At 51.1% G+C, this 14520-nt stretch overlaps 1 protein-coding gene across 3 annotated transcripts in view; it reads right to left on the bottom strand.

The window, feature by feature from the left end:
* Window positions 1-263: 263 nt before the first annotated feature.
* The window catches only part of SLC25A37 (solute carrier family 25 member 37), a 39456-nt gene continuing 25199 nt past the window's right edge, over window positions 264-14520 (bottom strand). The window contains exons 2-4 of one of the 3 annotated variants that reach the window (XM_079772402.1): window positions 6060-6288; window positions 3812-3868; window positions 264-1873 (exon numbers count right to left, since the gene is read on the bottom strand). In XM_079772402.1, the coding sequence (XP_079628528.1) occupies window positions 1353-1873; window positions 3812-3868; window positions 6060-6288 (807 nt within the window). In that variant the 3' untranslated portion in view covers window positions 264-1352. The other 2 variants (XM_079772403.1, XM_079772404.1) reach the window with 2 other exon arrangements.

The raw sequence follows: 14520 nt of genomic DNA on the forward strand, positions 1-14520 counted from the left end.
TCCATGTTCTCCACTGATGAGGACCTATGGAGGCTGAAGGAGGCTCCAGAGGCATCCTGACTTGTGCATGGGGGTCTGGGCCTTGCTTCAGCGGCCGGGCCCGGCTGGAGGGCCTGCCGCCGGTCACTGCGGTGAGAGGCAAATACCATGTACTTGCTATGTGTTTTCAAATCCCTAAAACTGCACAGGGAAACAGATCAGGAGGTTTAGTCAAAGCACACACAAACAGGAACACCAGAGGCGCCTGGGTTAGAAGGTGGATGTGGAAAGAAGTCCTAGGAAATGGTAGGACTGATCCCAGCTAGTAGCCAGACGCTGGCATTTCACGGGCTTCCAAGCGCTGGCCCGGGGAGGCGCACGTTCCGTCCCCGGGAAGGAGATGGTCTTGCAGGCGTAAGCCTCGTCATTCTAATTCTGCTGGGGCCACTGTCCTGCCGGGTGACCCGGCACGTGTGTGTGCCCACAGCAAAAGAGAATGTCCCAGGGCCAGGTGTCTGGTCCCGGAATTTTAAGGAAAGACCAAGGCTAAAGGCACATGAAGGTAACTGAATGAATGAAAGAAAAGAAAAAAGTAGCTGAAAGATACATATTGTTTGTTGTTGTTTTTTTCAATGTACCTTTCCCCCAAACCCCATAAAAAGAGAAATTCAAAAATATAAACATATTTATTATGTTACATTCAAGTGAAACTCCCATTTGGGGGCTCAACGCAACTTTAGGCCACATTTAGCAATTTATTACTTTGGTGCCTTTTTCCCTAACCCAATGGAAGAATTCAGCCCTCTATTTTTTTAAAACCAGCTTTGTATTCCTAGCTGTCACACTTATCCGTACACACACAGGCACACACACACACACACACACACACACACACACACACACACAAATCCAAAAACCTCTACGTAGAAAAATAAAGAATAAACATTATCCATCCATTTTATACTGTGTCCTAGAACTTTTATATACATAATGTGCTCTTTTCGCTCTCACGATTTTCAGCCATGCACACTTTCTCCCCCACTGCGTGACCTACGACCCTAGGGGCGTGCAGGGCCTGCCACACTGAGGCAAGAAAGCTACATTCCTCTTAGGGGAGGAAATAGGAAGCCATCTCTTGCTCTCCTTCCAAAGTCTTTCCCCCCCTCCTACCGCCTCGGGTGTCCCTGCGGACGGCCTCTGGTAGGCGCTGTCCCATCCTCTCCTCTCTCCAAGGCGTCAGGGAACGGAAGGCCCCCCCTCCTGAGAACACCCTGCAAAAATAATCCCGCTGTGAGGGCGCGGGGAGGGAAGCAGGCAGGGAAAAACCTTTTAAAAATACAAGATTCTGGAGTCACTGCCCACAGCCCGTTCCTTTAGTATGGAGTTCGGCTCTCCAGCTTGTGCTTGGTGAGGAAGTACTTGAAGAACTCGTAGACCGACCAGGAGATGGCAGTGGAGGGCATCTGGTAGACGATGCGGGCCTGCATGCCTTTGAAGTAGCCGGGCAGGCCATTGAGCCGGTACACCGTCCGGAAGGCGTTGGCCATGCCCGTGAGCCGGCCGCTGATGTTGGCCAGGTTGAGGGCCATGTTCTCCTGAGTGTTGAGAAGGGTCTTACAGACGTCCAGGGGGGTGGTGGCGGCCGCGGCCAGGGCCCCGGCCAGCCCGCCTGAGAGGATGTGGGACTGTGGGTTGTAGCCCCGGTGGGGGTTGACCTGCTCCTGCAGGAACTCATAGGTGATGAAGTGGATGGACTGGAAGGGGATGTTCATGGTCAGCTGCGTGGTGTAGCTCCGGTAGAAGGCCCGCGGGCCCTCGGTCCTCCAAACCGTCCGGATGCAGCCGAGGGCCGACCGGTGTGGCGAGTTGTACATCTGCATGCGCTGTTTCACAACTGCAGGTGGGCCGCAGGGCACGGCGGACGCGCAGGCAGGGGGCAGTGGGTTGGTGTGGCCCCACCCGGGTCAGAGTGCAATGGGGAGCCAAGCCATAAAGAAAAACAAGCAAGTTTAGACACGCTGGCAACAGGTCAGAGCGCGTACACACAGCCCCAGCCAGAGGCCACGGAGGGCCAGCTCCAGGCGGCCGCGCTCCCACCCCAAATCTGAATCCTGCCCCGGCCCTCCTGTCCTCCCCTCCTGGACACGCATCCCCTCTTTCCTTTCCTGGTCTGCCTGTCTGTCTGACAGTGTCATCAGCTTCTGGGTCACAGTGCTCTGGGGAGACTCTAGAATTATGCCAGCCCACTTCACTGACAGCCTCCAGCGAAGACCCTGCTTTGTTCATACAAAAGGCCACGTGGGTCAAAGGCCACGAGGCAAATGAGGGCCCACTGTGGTCCCTCGTTGGAGTTGGAGTCATCCCCACCCATTGCCCAAGTGAACACGCAGTGTGCTTTTCTTTGTTGTTAAAGGAATGAAGTCCGTCAGTCAACACGATGTCAGGGAGAAGAGGTGGGGGTTGACACTGGTTTTCTGCTCCTTTGAGAAGCAAACACAGTTCTCGCCTGGTGGGCATGCGCCAACTGGTCACTGACCAGGCCCCCGTATGAATCGCCTTAAACGCACACACAGAGAAACCCACCTCCCAGTCGGACCCGTCACGTCCCTGAAGGACAGAACAAGTCCCCTGTCTGCTAGGGCCTGGGAGGCAGCTGATTACAAGTAAGAAATTTTAACCTTAAAAAACAAACTTGTAAGCCAAGATTTAAAATGTTGACATTTTTGCCTCTAAGTTTCCCTTCTGGAAAGGGGTCGTTTTATGGGGGAGAAAGGTGGAGGGAGCCCCTCCTCTCACAGAGCCTAACCCAGCGGAAAGCAGGCCCAGCACCAGGTCCCAACGCTCCTCGGACTCAGACCAGTCGGCGAGCCACTGGGACACAGGAAAAGCTGACTCGAGTCTGCACCGCTGAGAGCTGTTCTTCAATGCTCCCAAAATTCAAAAGGTAACGTGGGAGGAGACAGCTAAAGCAAAACGGCCAGATGTTCATTTATAAACTAGAGTGATGCATACATGGGGATTCAGAATATTCTCATCTCTACTCATGTTTGAAATGTTCCATGATGATTTCAACTTCCTTTTCAACAAGAGCAAATTGAGCCCTAGCTGGTTTCGCTCAGTGTATACAGCGTTGGCCTGTGGACTCAAGGGTCCTGGGTTCGATTCCCGTCAAGGACACATGCCTGGGTTGTGGGCTCAGTCCCCAGTAGGGGACGTGCAGGAGGCAGCCAATCAAGATTCCTTCTCATCATTGATGTTTCTATCTCTCTCTTCCTCTCCCTTCCTCTCTGAAATCAATAATAAAAAAAAAAATACATTTACCAAAAAGAAGCGAATTGAACATAAGCCTCCATGAAGGGCCTTTGACAGGTGTCCCCCCTAAATGTGTCTAAGGCTGAGAAAGGTTGACAAGGGCCAGAGGTGTGTGTGTATGTGTGCGTGTACAAAGATTTCAGACTAGTGCAAAAGACTCACCAGGAGGGCTTGTGAAAACACATTCCCTGCCCCTACCCCCAGGTTCTGATTGAGTAGACCCGGGTGGGATCTAAAAATGTGCATTTCTAATATGCTCCCAGGAGATGCTGATGGCTACCAGTCCCCAGATCACACCCCCGAGTAGCCCTGCTTAAGAGAACAGGAATACCAGAAGCTCAAATACTAGTGCCCCTTCTTGAGGCCTTTAATAAAATGTGGTAAAAAAAAAAAAGTCTGTTGCTTATTCTGCCTGGGGACCAGGAGTCCTCTTGCCCGACCTTCTGTCCCCCATCCCTGCCACCGTTTTTCCTGCCCCTCTGACATCCCACTGCCACTCCCTGGGACCAGAAAACATTACCTTCTGCCGGGTTCATTACTGCGTCGTGGAGCAGGGTGGCCATACTCCCAGCTATCCCTGCAAAACAAACTCCAGAAAATTACCCTCTGGGACCAGGCGCTCTGAGAAAGTTCCTGGAACCTACAATCAGACGGAGCCCTGGGCACAGCTTCCTAAGCAGCAAAATCCACTGCCGACTCCACCCCGGTGCGCGCCGGCTCTTAAAACCCTGCAGTAATCATGGAGATACTGGAGAACAATGGGGACGTGAGAGGCCCGGGTACCCACGTTTTCATCTTGGGGAAACCTCATGTTCTCTCTGGCGGTCCATCCTGGGCAAAGGTTAGACCTGCTAACGCTGGATGGCACCCAGAAAACACACCTCTTAATGCTAGCTTGTCCCTCGCCTGGGTCTACCCCATGAACTCGCTCTGCACTTACGCTGGGGCAATCAGAGGGAGCGACACCATGCACACGGCTGAGAAAACACCGGGAAAGAAATCTTTAAGAAAATGCCTTAATAAGACCTAGGCCAGTGGTCGGCAAACTCATTAGTCAACGGAGCCAAATATCAACAGTACAACGATTGAAATTTCTTTGGAGAGCCAAATTTTTTAAACTTAAACTTCTTCTAACGCCACTTCTTCGAAATAGACTCGCCCAGGCCGTGGTATTTTGTGGAAGAGCCACACTCAAGGGGCCAAAGAGCCGCATGTGGCTCGCGAGCCGCGGTTTGCCGACCACAGACCTAGGCAATAGGGCATGGGAAGAGGAGGTCCGGAAGACGTGCACCTGGTAGATGTTCAGGGTTAATTTGCAAAGACATGACTTGTCTCGGGAAGGGCCAATCATCTGGATTCAAAAACCAGGCGTTTCAAAATCCTGGTTCGGGCCCGGGGTTTTGCTTTTGGATTTGGGTTTCTTCCCTCTGTGGCTCACATGCCCGGTAACTAAGATGACTGCTGGAAGGTGAAAGGAATGAGGGACCCCAGGATAAGGCTTCAGAAGTATATATCCACGCCCCCCTCCCTCCACACACACTGATGACTCTCCCCAGAAAGGTCAAAGTGCAGTCAACCAGAGCACACACCACAGTGAAGCAGGCACAGCTGGGCAGATCCTGGCATAAACTGGGCACCGTTTGGCATAACCTGGCATCAACTGGGCACCATCAAACTGCAGTCAAGGGGTCCCGTGACCAAGGAGCTAAACCATTAATTGCATAAGGCAGTTTCAGCAAAAGGAGAGCCTCGAACTGAGGGATGGCCTCAGAGGAGGCTCTCAGTGACCATCTCAATAAACGCAATTCATGCCCAATTTTTAAAAAGCGAAACAGATGTCTGCACACCAGCCAGCCAGAGTTATTACTACCAAGGCTGGCTGACGGGAAGGACACTTTTGGGTTCTGCACAGAAAAGAGAAGGGGGAAAAAGGTTGTCGCTGGTCACATCTACCTCTCCATTGTGGAACAATTAATTTTGTTAAAATGAGAGCACCGTCCACTGCCATCCACAGCCCCGTTCCATACCCACACAGAAACCAAAAAGGCCAAACCCCACAGCACAAGCGAAACCACCACCCAGTGGGCCCAGAGCCCCCACCCAACTCCCAAACAACAAAAGAGAACTATTCCAGCCCTTGATCGCAGAGAGATGCAACGCAAACAAACAGAAGAGAATTGGGGGTGAAATCCCCAAACCCCCAGAAGCTTAAGGTGGGAAAGGCCGTCTGCGCTGGAGCAAATCCTTTGTCAGCCATAAAACTTCTTGACCTTTTAAAGCTTAGTTACGTCTTGACGTTGTAGAGACCTGTTGAACCAGTTTTTTAAATAGTCTCAAAGAAGCTGTCCAGACAACTTTTTTTTTTTTTTTTTGGAATCCAGCATTCAAAAGTTTTGTGTCTATTCAAGGTGATTTTCCTAGCTCTGATCATTAATGGCTTTTGAATGTGTAAAAAAAAAAACACACACACAAAAACAAAAACGTGAAAAACCCACACAACAATGAAAACGGAAACACCTCTGTCACCAATCTCCCCAGCCTTCAGAAAGCGAAGAAGGGGAACGGAAAAAAAAAAAGCATGTGTGTGCGTGTGCGTGTGTCTGGGGGTGTGTGCGCGCACACACACACGCGGCGCTAGAGTTCTTTATTCATATAAGCAAGCGTGGCGGAGACGAGGCATCAGGCTGCTGGGCCCCAGGGAGGAGAACCCTGGGGAAGGGTCTGCTGAGGACAGAACTTTCTAACTGCAGACAAACGCTTTCAAATACCATTGGCTATGTGGCTGTTTCCGTGGTGGTGGAAAACGGCATTTAAAGTCCTTTTCATGTTCTCATAGCAGGCAAAATACATGGCGTGGGCCGGCCCCGCGCCCATGACCATCACGTTGAGCCCCCGCAAGGGCCTCCAGAAGCCTTCAGTGCGTATGATTTTCCTGAGGGCTCCGTAGATGCTTGTGTACTGGGCCTTGGGATCTGGATTCAAACTCTGCATCCGTGTCTGGGGGAGGGCAACAAAACAAGAAAAAGAGGGGCATTAATGAGGGCGGGAAAGAGGGACCCGGAGAGAGGGAGAGAAAGCAGTCCATGCTCATCGTTTCACAGAATTCCTTGGAGAAGCAAACACGGGCTCTCGCCTTCCTGGATTGCTCACTGCTCATCTCTCCTCCCTCCCAGACACACACACATTCCCATGGATTTCATTATACCCAGCCAAGGGGGTAAGGATGGGAGACAGGATTTAGAGTAGGAAGACCTGCCCTGCCACTGGCAAGCTGTGTGACCTCTGATGCGTCCCTTAACCTCTCTGGGCCTTGGGAATCCTTTACTTAAAAAAAAAAAAAAAAAAGCCCTGGCCGGTGTGGCTCAGGTGGTTGAGCGTCATCCTGTCATCCCATGCACCGAGAGGTCACTGGGTCAATTCCCTGTCAGGGCACATGCTAGGGTTGCTGCCAGCTGGATCCCCAATAGGGAGTGTGTAGCAGGCAGCCGGTTGATGTTTCTCTCTCATCAATATTTCTCTCTCTCTGCCTCTCCCTTCCTCTCTCTCTAAAATAAATTTAAAAATATCATTTTTTAAATAGTCATGGAAATATAAAGTACAGCATAGGGAATAGAGTCAATAATATTGTAATAACAGCCCAGCCGGAGTGGCTCAGTGGTTGAGTGTCGACCTATGAACCAGGAGGTCACGGTTCGATTCCTGGTCAGGCACATGCCCGGTTGTGGGCTCGATCCCCAGTAGGGGTTGTGCAGGAAGCAACTGATCAATAATGTTTCTCTCTCAACATTAATGTTTCTATCCCTCTCTTCCTTTCCTCTCCTCTTTCTGAAATCAACAAAAATATATACTTTAAATAATAATCTATACTAATAAAAGGGTAATATGCTAATTAGACCAGACATCTTCTGGATGTCCTTCTGGACAAAGCCATGGTGGCGGGGGCCGAGGCAGAGGCAGTTAGGGTTGATCAGGCTGGCAGGAGAGAGCATGCAGGATCAGGCCTAAACTGGCAGTTGGACATCCCTCGAGGGGTCCCGGATTGGAGAGGGTGCAGGCCAGGCTGAGGGACCTCCCTCTTGTGCACGAATTTCATGCACCGGGCCTCTAGTAATAATAATATTGTAATAACTATGTAAGGTGCCAGGTGGGTACTAGAATTATCAGGGGGATCAATTCATAAATTATATAAGTGCCTAATCACTACCCTGTATACCTGAAACTAATAACATATTGAATGTCAACTGCAATGATAAATTAAAAACAAAACAGGGTTTTCATGACCATCACGTGAAACAATGCATGTGAAAATCCTCAATAAACTCAGAGACCTAGTGAAACATGAGAACTGGGTATTGCCCTGGCAGGCGTGGCGCGGTTGGGCATTTTCCCAGGCACTGAAAGGTCACTGGTTCGATTCCTGGTCAGAGCACATGCCTGGGTGGTGGGCTCGATCCCCAGTAGGGGCGTATAGGAGGCAGCCAATCGATGTTTTTCTTCTCTTTCCCTCTATCTAAAATCAATAAAAACATGTTTTTAAAGAAACTAAGTACCATTATTATTATCACCCTGTTGTTCCCACTCCGGTTCTAGTCTTCTGTGTCCTCACTTATCTGAGACCTCCATGTTCTGAAAGCTCCTGTCCAATCCCTACCATGAAATCTCCCCGGATTCTAGAGCCCGCCTGGCATTTTTGCCATAAGCATTTTGCTGTAAACATCTTTGCCACAATCAGTTTTGCAGCACGACTAATTGGCCACAAGGCAATTTTGCTGTAAAAAATAATAAAAAATTAAAGAGGGGCATAAAAAGGGACACAATGAAACATGAAAAATTAAAAGGACTTTATTGCACAAAATGAAAATACATCGTCTTCTACGTCTTCCAAGTTCATTTGCTTGTTGATTCGTCTCACACTTTTTCTATTTCAGCAACAATTTCTTCCTTCGTTAAGAAGGGTCTGTTTCCAGCTAAAGAACCGGTAATGCCCTCGAAGACTGTTGTGAATCAGGAGCCACCTCTCTGGTATTTGCAGAGCTTGATAAACTTTTATTTGATGGGTGTGAGGGCTGACTGTGGTCCCCAATGGATTTGTAAACTGATGCTCGATCATTTTCTATAACAGGATGAAATCTGGCTTCCCAGGTAGTTTTGTAATCTGCTTTCTATATACTTGTTATCATCCACTATTTTAAGGCCACCACGACTACTCGTCGCTGTACAGACCATTACGAGGGCTGAGATTACGTAATACACAAAGGGGAGTAACTGTGAGAACTTGGTCAGTGGAGAAATGAAACCAAACTCACATCTAGGTTAAACACACGATGTCTGCCAAATTGTAAGCCAAACTATCAACTGGTCATTTTTATCTTTCACAGTGAAATTGCCTTATAGCGAAAATGCTTATGGTGAAAGTACCTAGAACCCCCTTCATTTCCTCTCACATTTCATCCTTATAAGATAGCACCTAAATATAAGCGGTGTTGTTCCTAAATTTTTAATATGTAGTCTGGACTCCTTGAGGCGGAGACCAGGCTCTCCCGTCTCCATTAGTGCCGTCATGCCTCCCAGGCACCCAAGTGGATGCGATGGTTAATCTTATCCGTCAACCCGGTGAGGCCATGTTACCGCACTGGCACCAGATACGGTCAAACACTAGGCTAGGTGTGGCTGTGAAGGTACTTTTTAGATGAGCTTAACATGTAAGTCAGGAGACTTTGAGAAAAACTCCATAGCATAGGTGGGCCTCATCTAATCCCTCGAAGGCCTGAAGAGAAAAATACTGGTGTCCCCCAAGGAAGAAAGAATTCTGCCGCCAGACAGTCCTTGGACTTGAGCTGCAACATCATCTCTTCCCTGGGTCTCCGGCCAACCTGCCCTGCAGATTTTGGATCTGCCAGTCTCTTTCAGAGAACCACTAAATAAAGACCGCCCCCAGGCCTAGCACTTTCTAGTAACGAGCTCCCTCTGGCCTGTGCAATAAGAGAGTCACCTCTGGGTATGTGAGGAGGAGGTGGCGAGGGGTGCATGGGGAGGGCAGTGTGGAGGGGGAGGGGGCAGAAAGCAGTGGGGCACATGGTGCCAAGGCTCCAGAGCCAGCCAAGCCAACGCCATCTATCTGAATTCTAGCTCTGGGACTCTAAGCTGGTTCCTTAACTTGGGGGCATAAAGTAATCCCCCAGAGAGCCACTGGCAGATTGCAGTAGCCTGGGAAACACCTGCTGTGGACGGGCAGTCAACAATGCCCAAACCTCTCCTACCCACCCCCCCACCCCCCACCCCCCGCCTTCAGGGATGTGAAGAACTCTCCCTTACAAAGCTGCTCACATCAGAAAGAGTGAATTTCTGATTCATTTCTCACCTCCCCTTTGTAAAATTAGGGGCGAGGCAGTGGGAGGAGTAAATATTATTGAACCAAAACGCCTCCTATGGGAAAGAGGCGAAACACTGGGCATCTCTGCACACTCCGTGGACTTCTCCATCCTCAGGGGGAGGCCACATTTAATGACACATGCCTAGAACAGAGACCCAGGCAAGGCCCCTCTGGGCCCATCACAGCCATGGTGGCCAGGTGTGGGGGCAGAGCCTCTTCATCCTACAGCACCTTTATTTCTTCAACCTGCCGGCAGGGAGCACCCACTTGGGTCGGGCACCAGGACACAGAGAGGAAACGTCAGTCAATGGGGAAACAAGGAAAGTGTGTGAGAAGGGGAGAATGGCACAGACTGCTCAGGGTGCCGAAACGGAACTCAGAGAGACCAGGCTGCGCCATGACAGCCGTGGTGCCTTTCAGCAGAGAGGCTGAGAGAAGCTGGGGGTGGCCAGGGAAGAAGTGAGGCATAAGAGGCCGGAGCCAGAAAGGAAATCATCCGTTCAGTTTCTCTTTTTCCCGTTCAATGACTCGGCCAGTAAAACACACCAACTGAGACCAGAGACCAGTAAAAAACACACCTGTGGACCAGCGACGAAGAAAAAGTCCCGGTGGCTAGAGACAACCCAAGGGCTCATCGATGGACGGACGAATGGATAAGCAACATGTGGTCCATCCATACCACTGACTATTACTCAGCCTGGAAAAGGAAGGCCGGTCTGACACCTGCTACCACATGGGTGAGCTGGGAGGACATGATGCTAAGTAAAATAAGCCAGCAACAAAATGCAAATGCTGTATGATTCCACTTATGAGGGACCTACAGTCAAATTCATCTGGACAAAGAGTAGGATGGTGGTTACCAGGGGCGAAGGGGAGGAGGTGAGGGCAGTTAGTGTTTAAAGGGGAACCAGCTGCCTGGTGTGGTGTCTCAGTTGTTTAGAGCATCGTCCCAATACACCAAGGTTGTGAGTTTGATCCCTGATCAGGGCACATACAAGAATCAACCGATAAAAAAAGATAGAAACAGAGGCAGTAAAGCATCAAACAGTCTGTCAAATTACAGCAGGAAGGTTAGGGAGAGGTGGGGAAGATAAGAGATCAACCGAAGGACTTGTATGCATGCATATAAGCATAACCAATGGACGCAAAACTCTGGTGGGTGAGGGCATATATGGAAGTGGGGTAGGGGGGGCAATGTAAGATATGTACACATGTAATACCTTAATAAAAAATAAAAAAAAATTAAAAAAAGAATCAACCGATAAATGTATAAGTAAGTGAAACAACAAATCGATGCTTCTTGCTCTCTCTCTCTCTCTCTCTAAAAATCAATCAATAAACTTTTTTTTTTTAATTTAAAGGAAACAGTTTTGGATTTGCAACTTGCAGAGTTCTACAGATGGATCGTGGTGATGGTAGCACAACCATGTGAATGTATTTAGGGCCACTGAACTGGACACTTCAAAATGGTTAAGATGGTACCTGTGCTATTATGTGCATTTTACCACAATTTTTTAAAAAGTCAGGGAGGAGGTGAGAAAAAGGAAAAATAAAATGAATGAAGTAGGATGCAGGGAGGGAGGGCAGAGCTTACAAAACAACAACACCATGACAAACCAAAAACAACGGAGACAGAGAATTTCACAATCTGCCTTTCCGGTCCTGGGTTTCAGTTCCTGCTCAAGGCCTTGCTCCATGGCTCTCCATTTCCTCAGAAGAAACTCCCACTTTGCATTTTAATTCTCCCTTCTTAAAAACTCAGGATGCACAGTGGTGTATTAGAGGCCCTGGGAGTCCTTCAGGAAAGCCCCCGGTGAACTTGGTTCACAAGGCCCTCCTGAAACGTCTGTCTTTGGCGACGGAAGCCCTGGCTCTTTGGAGAACCAGTTCTGCCCTGCAGAGCGCACCTGACAACACACGGCTGTGGCCAACGGGCCCTGGGAGCAGGAAGCGCACCACCAGCTGCAGGTGTCAGAGGCCCCGGCACCCCTGCAGCGTGGGCAGCGGGGCAGCCCGGGGGACAGGGCCCGAGAAGGGCAGCGGACATAGCAGGGGGAGCCCTCTGCTGCGTGTTGTCATGCTACTCCACACACTGCATGCCTGCTGTCTGCCCTAAAGGGGCAGGTGGAGAAACATGCCTTGGCCCGGAAAACAGGAAACCCGGGACTCTGGCCTGGTTCGGCCACTCACTGTGCGACCTGAGCAAGCCCCTCTGGCGATGCTATAGGAGGTGCCACGGCAATGATACGAACTCTGGACCTGCACTGGCCTGGCCAGAATGGAGTGAGGGGTGGTCAGGCCCCTTGCTCAATAACTCCCCCAAGAAGACAAAACAGGACCAGCCTGCCTTGCTGGCCTGTTCTCTCACTGACGGGGGGGGGGGGGGGGGGCACGAGTGGGGGAACAGGGAGAGTGGAAAATACGCTGCTGCCCCAGGTGAGCTGGCAGGATCGGATGACGGGAGCTGCGAGGGCCCTGGGCACAGAGCACATCTAGCTCAGCACCTGCCTGTTCCGATGGGACACTGGGACCCGAGCGGGAAAGCCCCTGCCCAAGATCCTATGGACAAAGAGGCACGGATCTGGAAGGACAAAGAGGCACGGATCTGGAATCATCTGGGATCTGGGCCAGGACCAGCAAACAAAAGCGAAGAAGGGAGCTGAGCCTGGCAGGGAGACCTCACCTCCCTGAGCATCCCGGCCGAGAACAGCCCCGCCCGCCCCAGCCCCTGCAGCCTCACCCGGCCAGTCCACTCCTCACCTGGACACAGCTGGGGATTCCCACCCCTCCTTCCTCAACCTCTCAAAATAAGAAAGAAGTAATAATATAAGAAACTTCCCATGCCGGAAGTACATGAGGCCCTTAAAGGGCCAGGAGAAGACAATACAGTACCTGCCCACTAATCCATCCCAAAGCACCTGCTGAGATCCTACTCTGGGGAGGTGAAATGGGGAGACAGGCAGGGGTGGGGGCTCGTGGTTCCTGGTGCGAGCGAGTAAACAAACATCACAGCTCAGCGAGGGGCACAGCTCCCACCCAGGGACCAGGGCTGCACGCCAGAGGCCAGCCAGGAATTTCTGTTCCAGTCTTTCTCCCAGAGAGAGGAATGCAGGTTCAGGAAGCTAGAAAGTGCTAGAGAAACGCCAACTAATGGTAGCATCTGCCACCCAGTGTCTGCTTCGGGATGAGAAATCCAATTGCTAAGCTGAAGTCTATCCCATCTGCCAGCTGTCGCCAAGGAGCACTATCACTAAGTTGAACCATAGTAAAATGTCTAAGCCAACGGCAGGCCCAACCCCAGCCTCCTTCCCACGGTCGCAGGCCTCACCCATAACTCCGCGGCTGGCAGCTCTCCCGTGGCCCATTCACCACGGCACGGTGTGCCCGCTGCTCTGTGGTCTACTGATGACACCCCAGCTCCCACCCACCACCACCAAGGACAGAGAGTGCTGGGCCTGAGAGCGCATTCCCACGCAGGCCTCGCTGGCTGAGATGCCACCCATGGATCACAGCTAAGCGGGGAGGAAGAGGCATTTGGGGCACAGTGATTTGTGGGAAGAGGACCGCCTTCCAGAATAAAGCCACAGGCCTCACTGAGGGCTTGGAAAGCCTTGTCTCGCGTCCCAGAATCCTTGGAGGCACACAAACCACACCGGGGAGAACCAGGCACAGTAAAACTTTCAGCACTCCGAGCTCAAATCTGCCAGCGAGATTTCACGCCCAGCTCTTTGGAAACACATGCAGAAGTCATCCAAAACGAGGCATGAGCTCACCATCAGCATCACACACACACACACACACACACACACACACACACACACACACGCTCCAGCCACAGAGCCGTGCAGGAACCTCTGAGGGAGCCAGGCCCTCACAGCGCGCTGAGGCTCATCAAAGTGTATTCACGAGTTCAAATTTCCAATCACATCTCTTTACATCTCCCAAACCGGCAAAAATGTGCACAAAGAAAACATACTTTGTCTCTCTCTTTCCTTTAATCAAAGGGAAAACTTGATCCTCTTGAAGTTCAGGAATCAGCGAGAGAAAAAATGACTCGTCGAAAGCAGTCCTTGCCTTCTCCGCCCCCCCCCCCCCCCCCGCCAATAAGAGAGGAGGTGGGCCGGGGGGAGTGATTACATTTCAGAAGTAGGTGGCAGGTGTGCACAGGAGTTCCAGGCCTAGTCCTTCCGAAAGCCCCTGTTGAGAACCATGATTTTAGAACAAGCAACGGGCCAGCTCCTGAGAAAATTGGGCAGGAGACCAGAATAGAGAAAAGATGACAGGTGGCAGCTAAATCATATCAGCACCAACTTTCCTGTCTCCTCTAGGAATTCCAGACACCCCTCAGTTTCCACGTCACACTGATGTCGGGACGGTGGGAGGCAGGGGCACAACACGTGAGAACAAACCATCAAGGCTGTGCAGCCTTTTCACGTGTGTCCCACGGGGCCCAACGTCAGAAGTCACATTTGCCCTCTGAGCAGACCAGCCACTCCAACGTTCGGTCACCGGCCGCCCCCGAGGTGCGGGCCTGGACTGCAAGGGGTCACGCCTGTCATGAACACTCTCCACGCACAATCCTGGAACCGTCAGGGCTCATGAGGGGCAGGCATCAGGGGCAGTGCTGCCTCTAGGAGCAAAACGACAACGTGAAGAGCCTTCATCACAAATTTGGTAAAAAACACAAATTCGCCCTTAACCGGTTTGGCTCCGTGGATAGAGCGTCAGCCTGCGGATTGAAGGGTCCCAGGTTCGATTCCGGTCAAGGGCATGTACCTTGGTTGCGGGCACATCCCCAGTAGCGGGTGTGCAGGAGGCAGCTGATGGATGTTTCTAACTCTCTATCCCTCTCCCTT

The sequence above is a fragment of the Cnephaeus nilssonii genome (assembly GCF_951640355.1).
Source record: "Cnephaeus nilssonii genome assembly, chromosome: 5".
Taxonomy (NCBI): Eukaryota; Metazoa; Chordata; class Mammalia; order Chiroptera; family Vespertilionidae; genus Cnephaeus; species Cnephaeus nilssonii.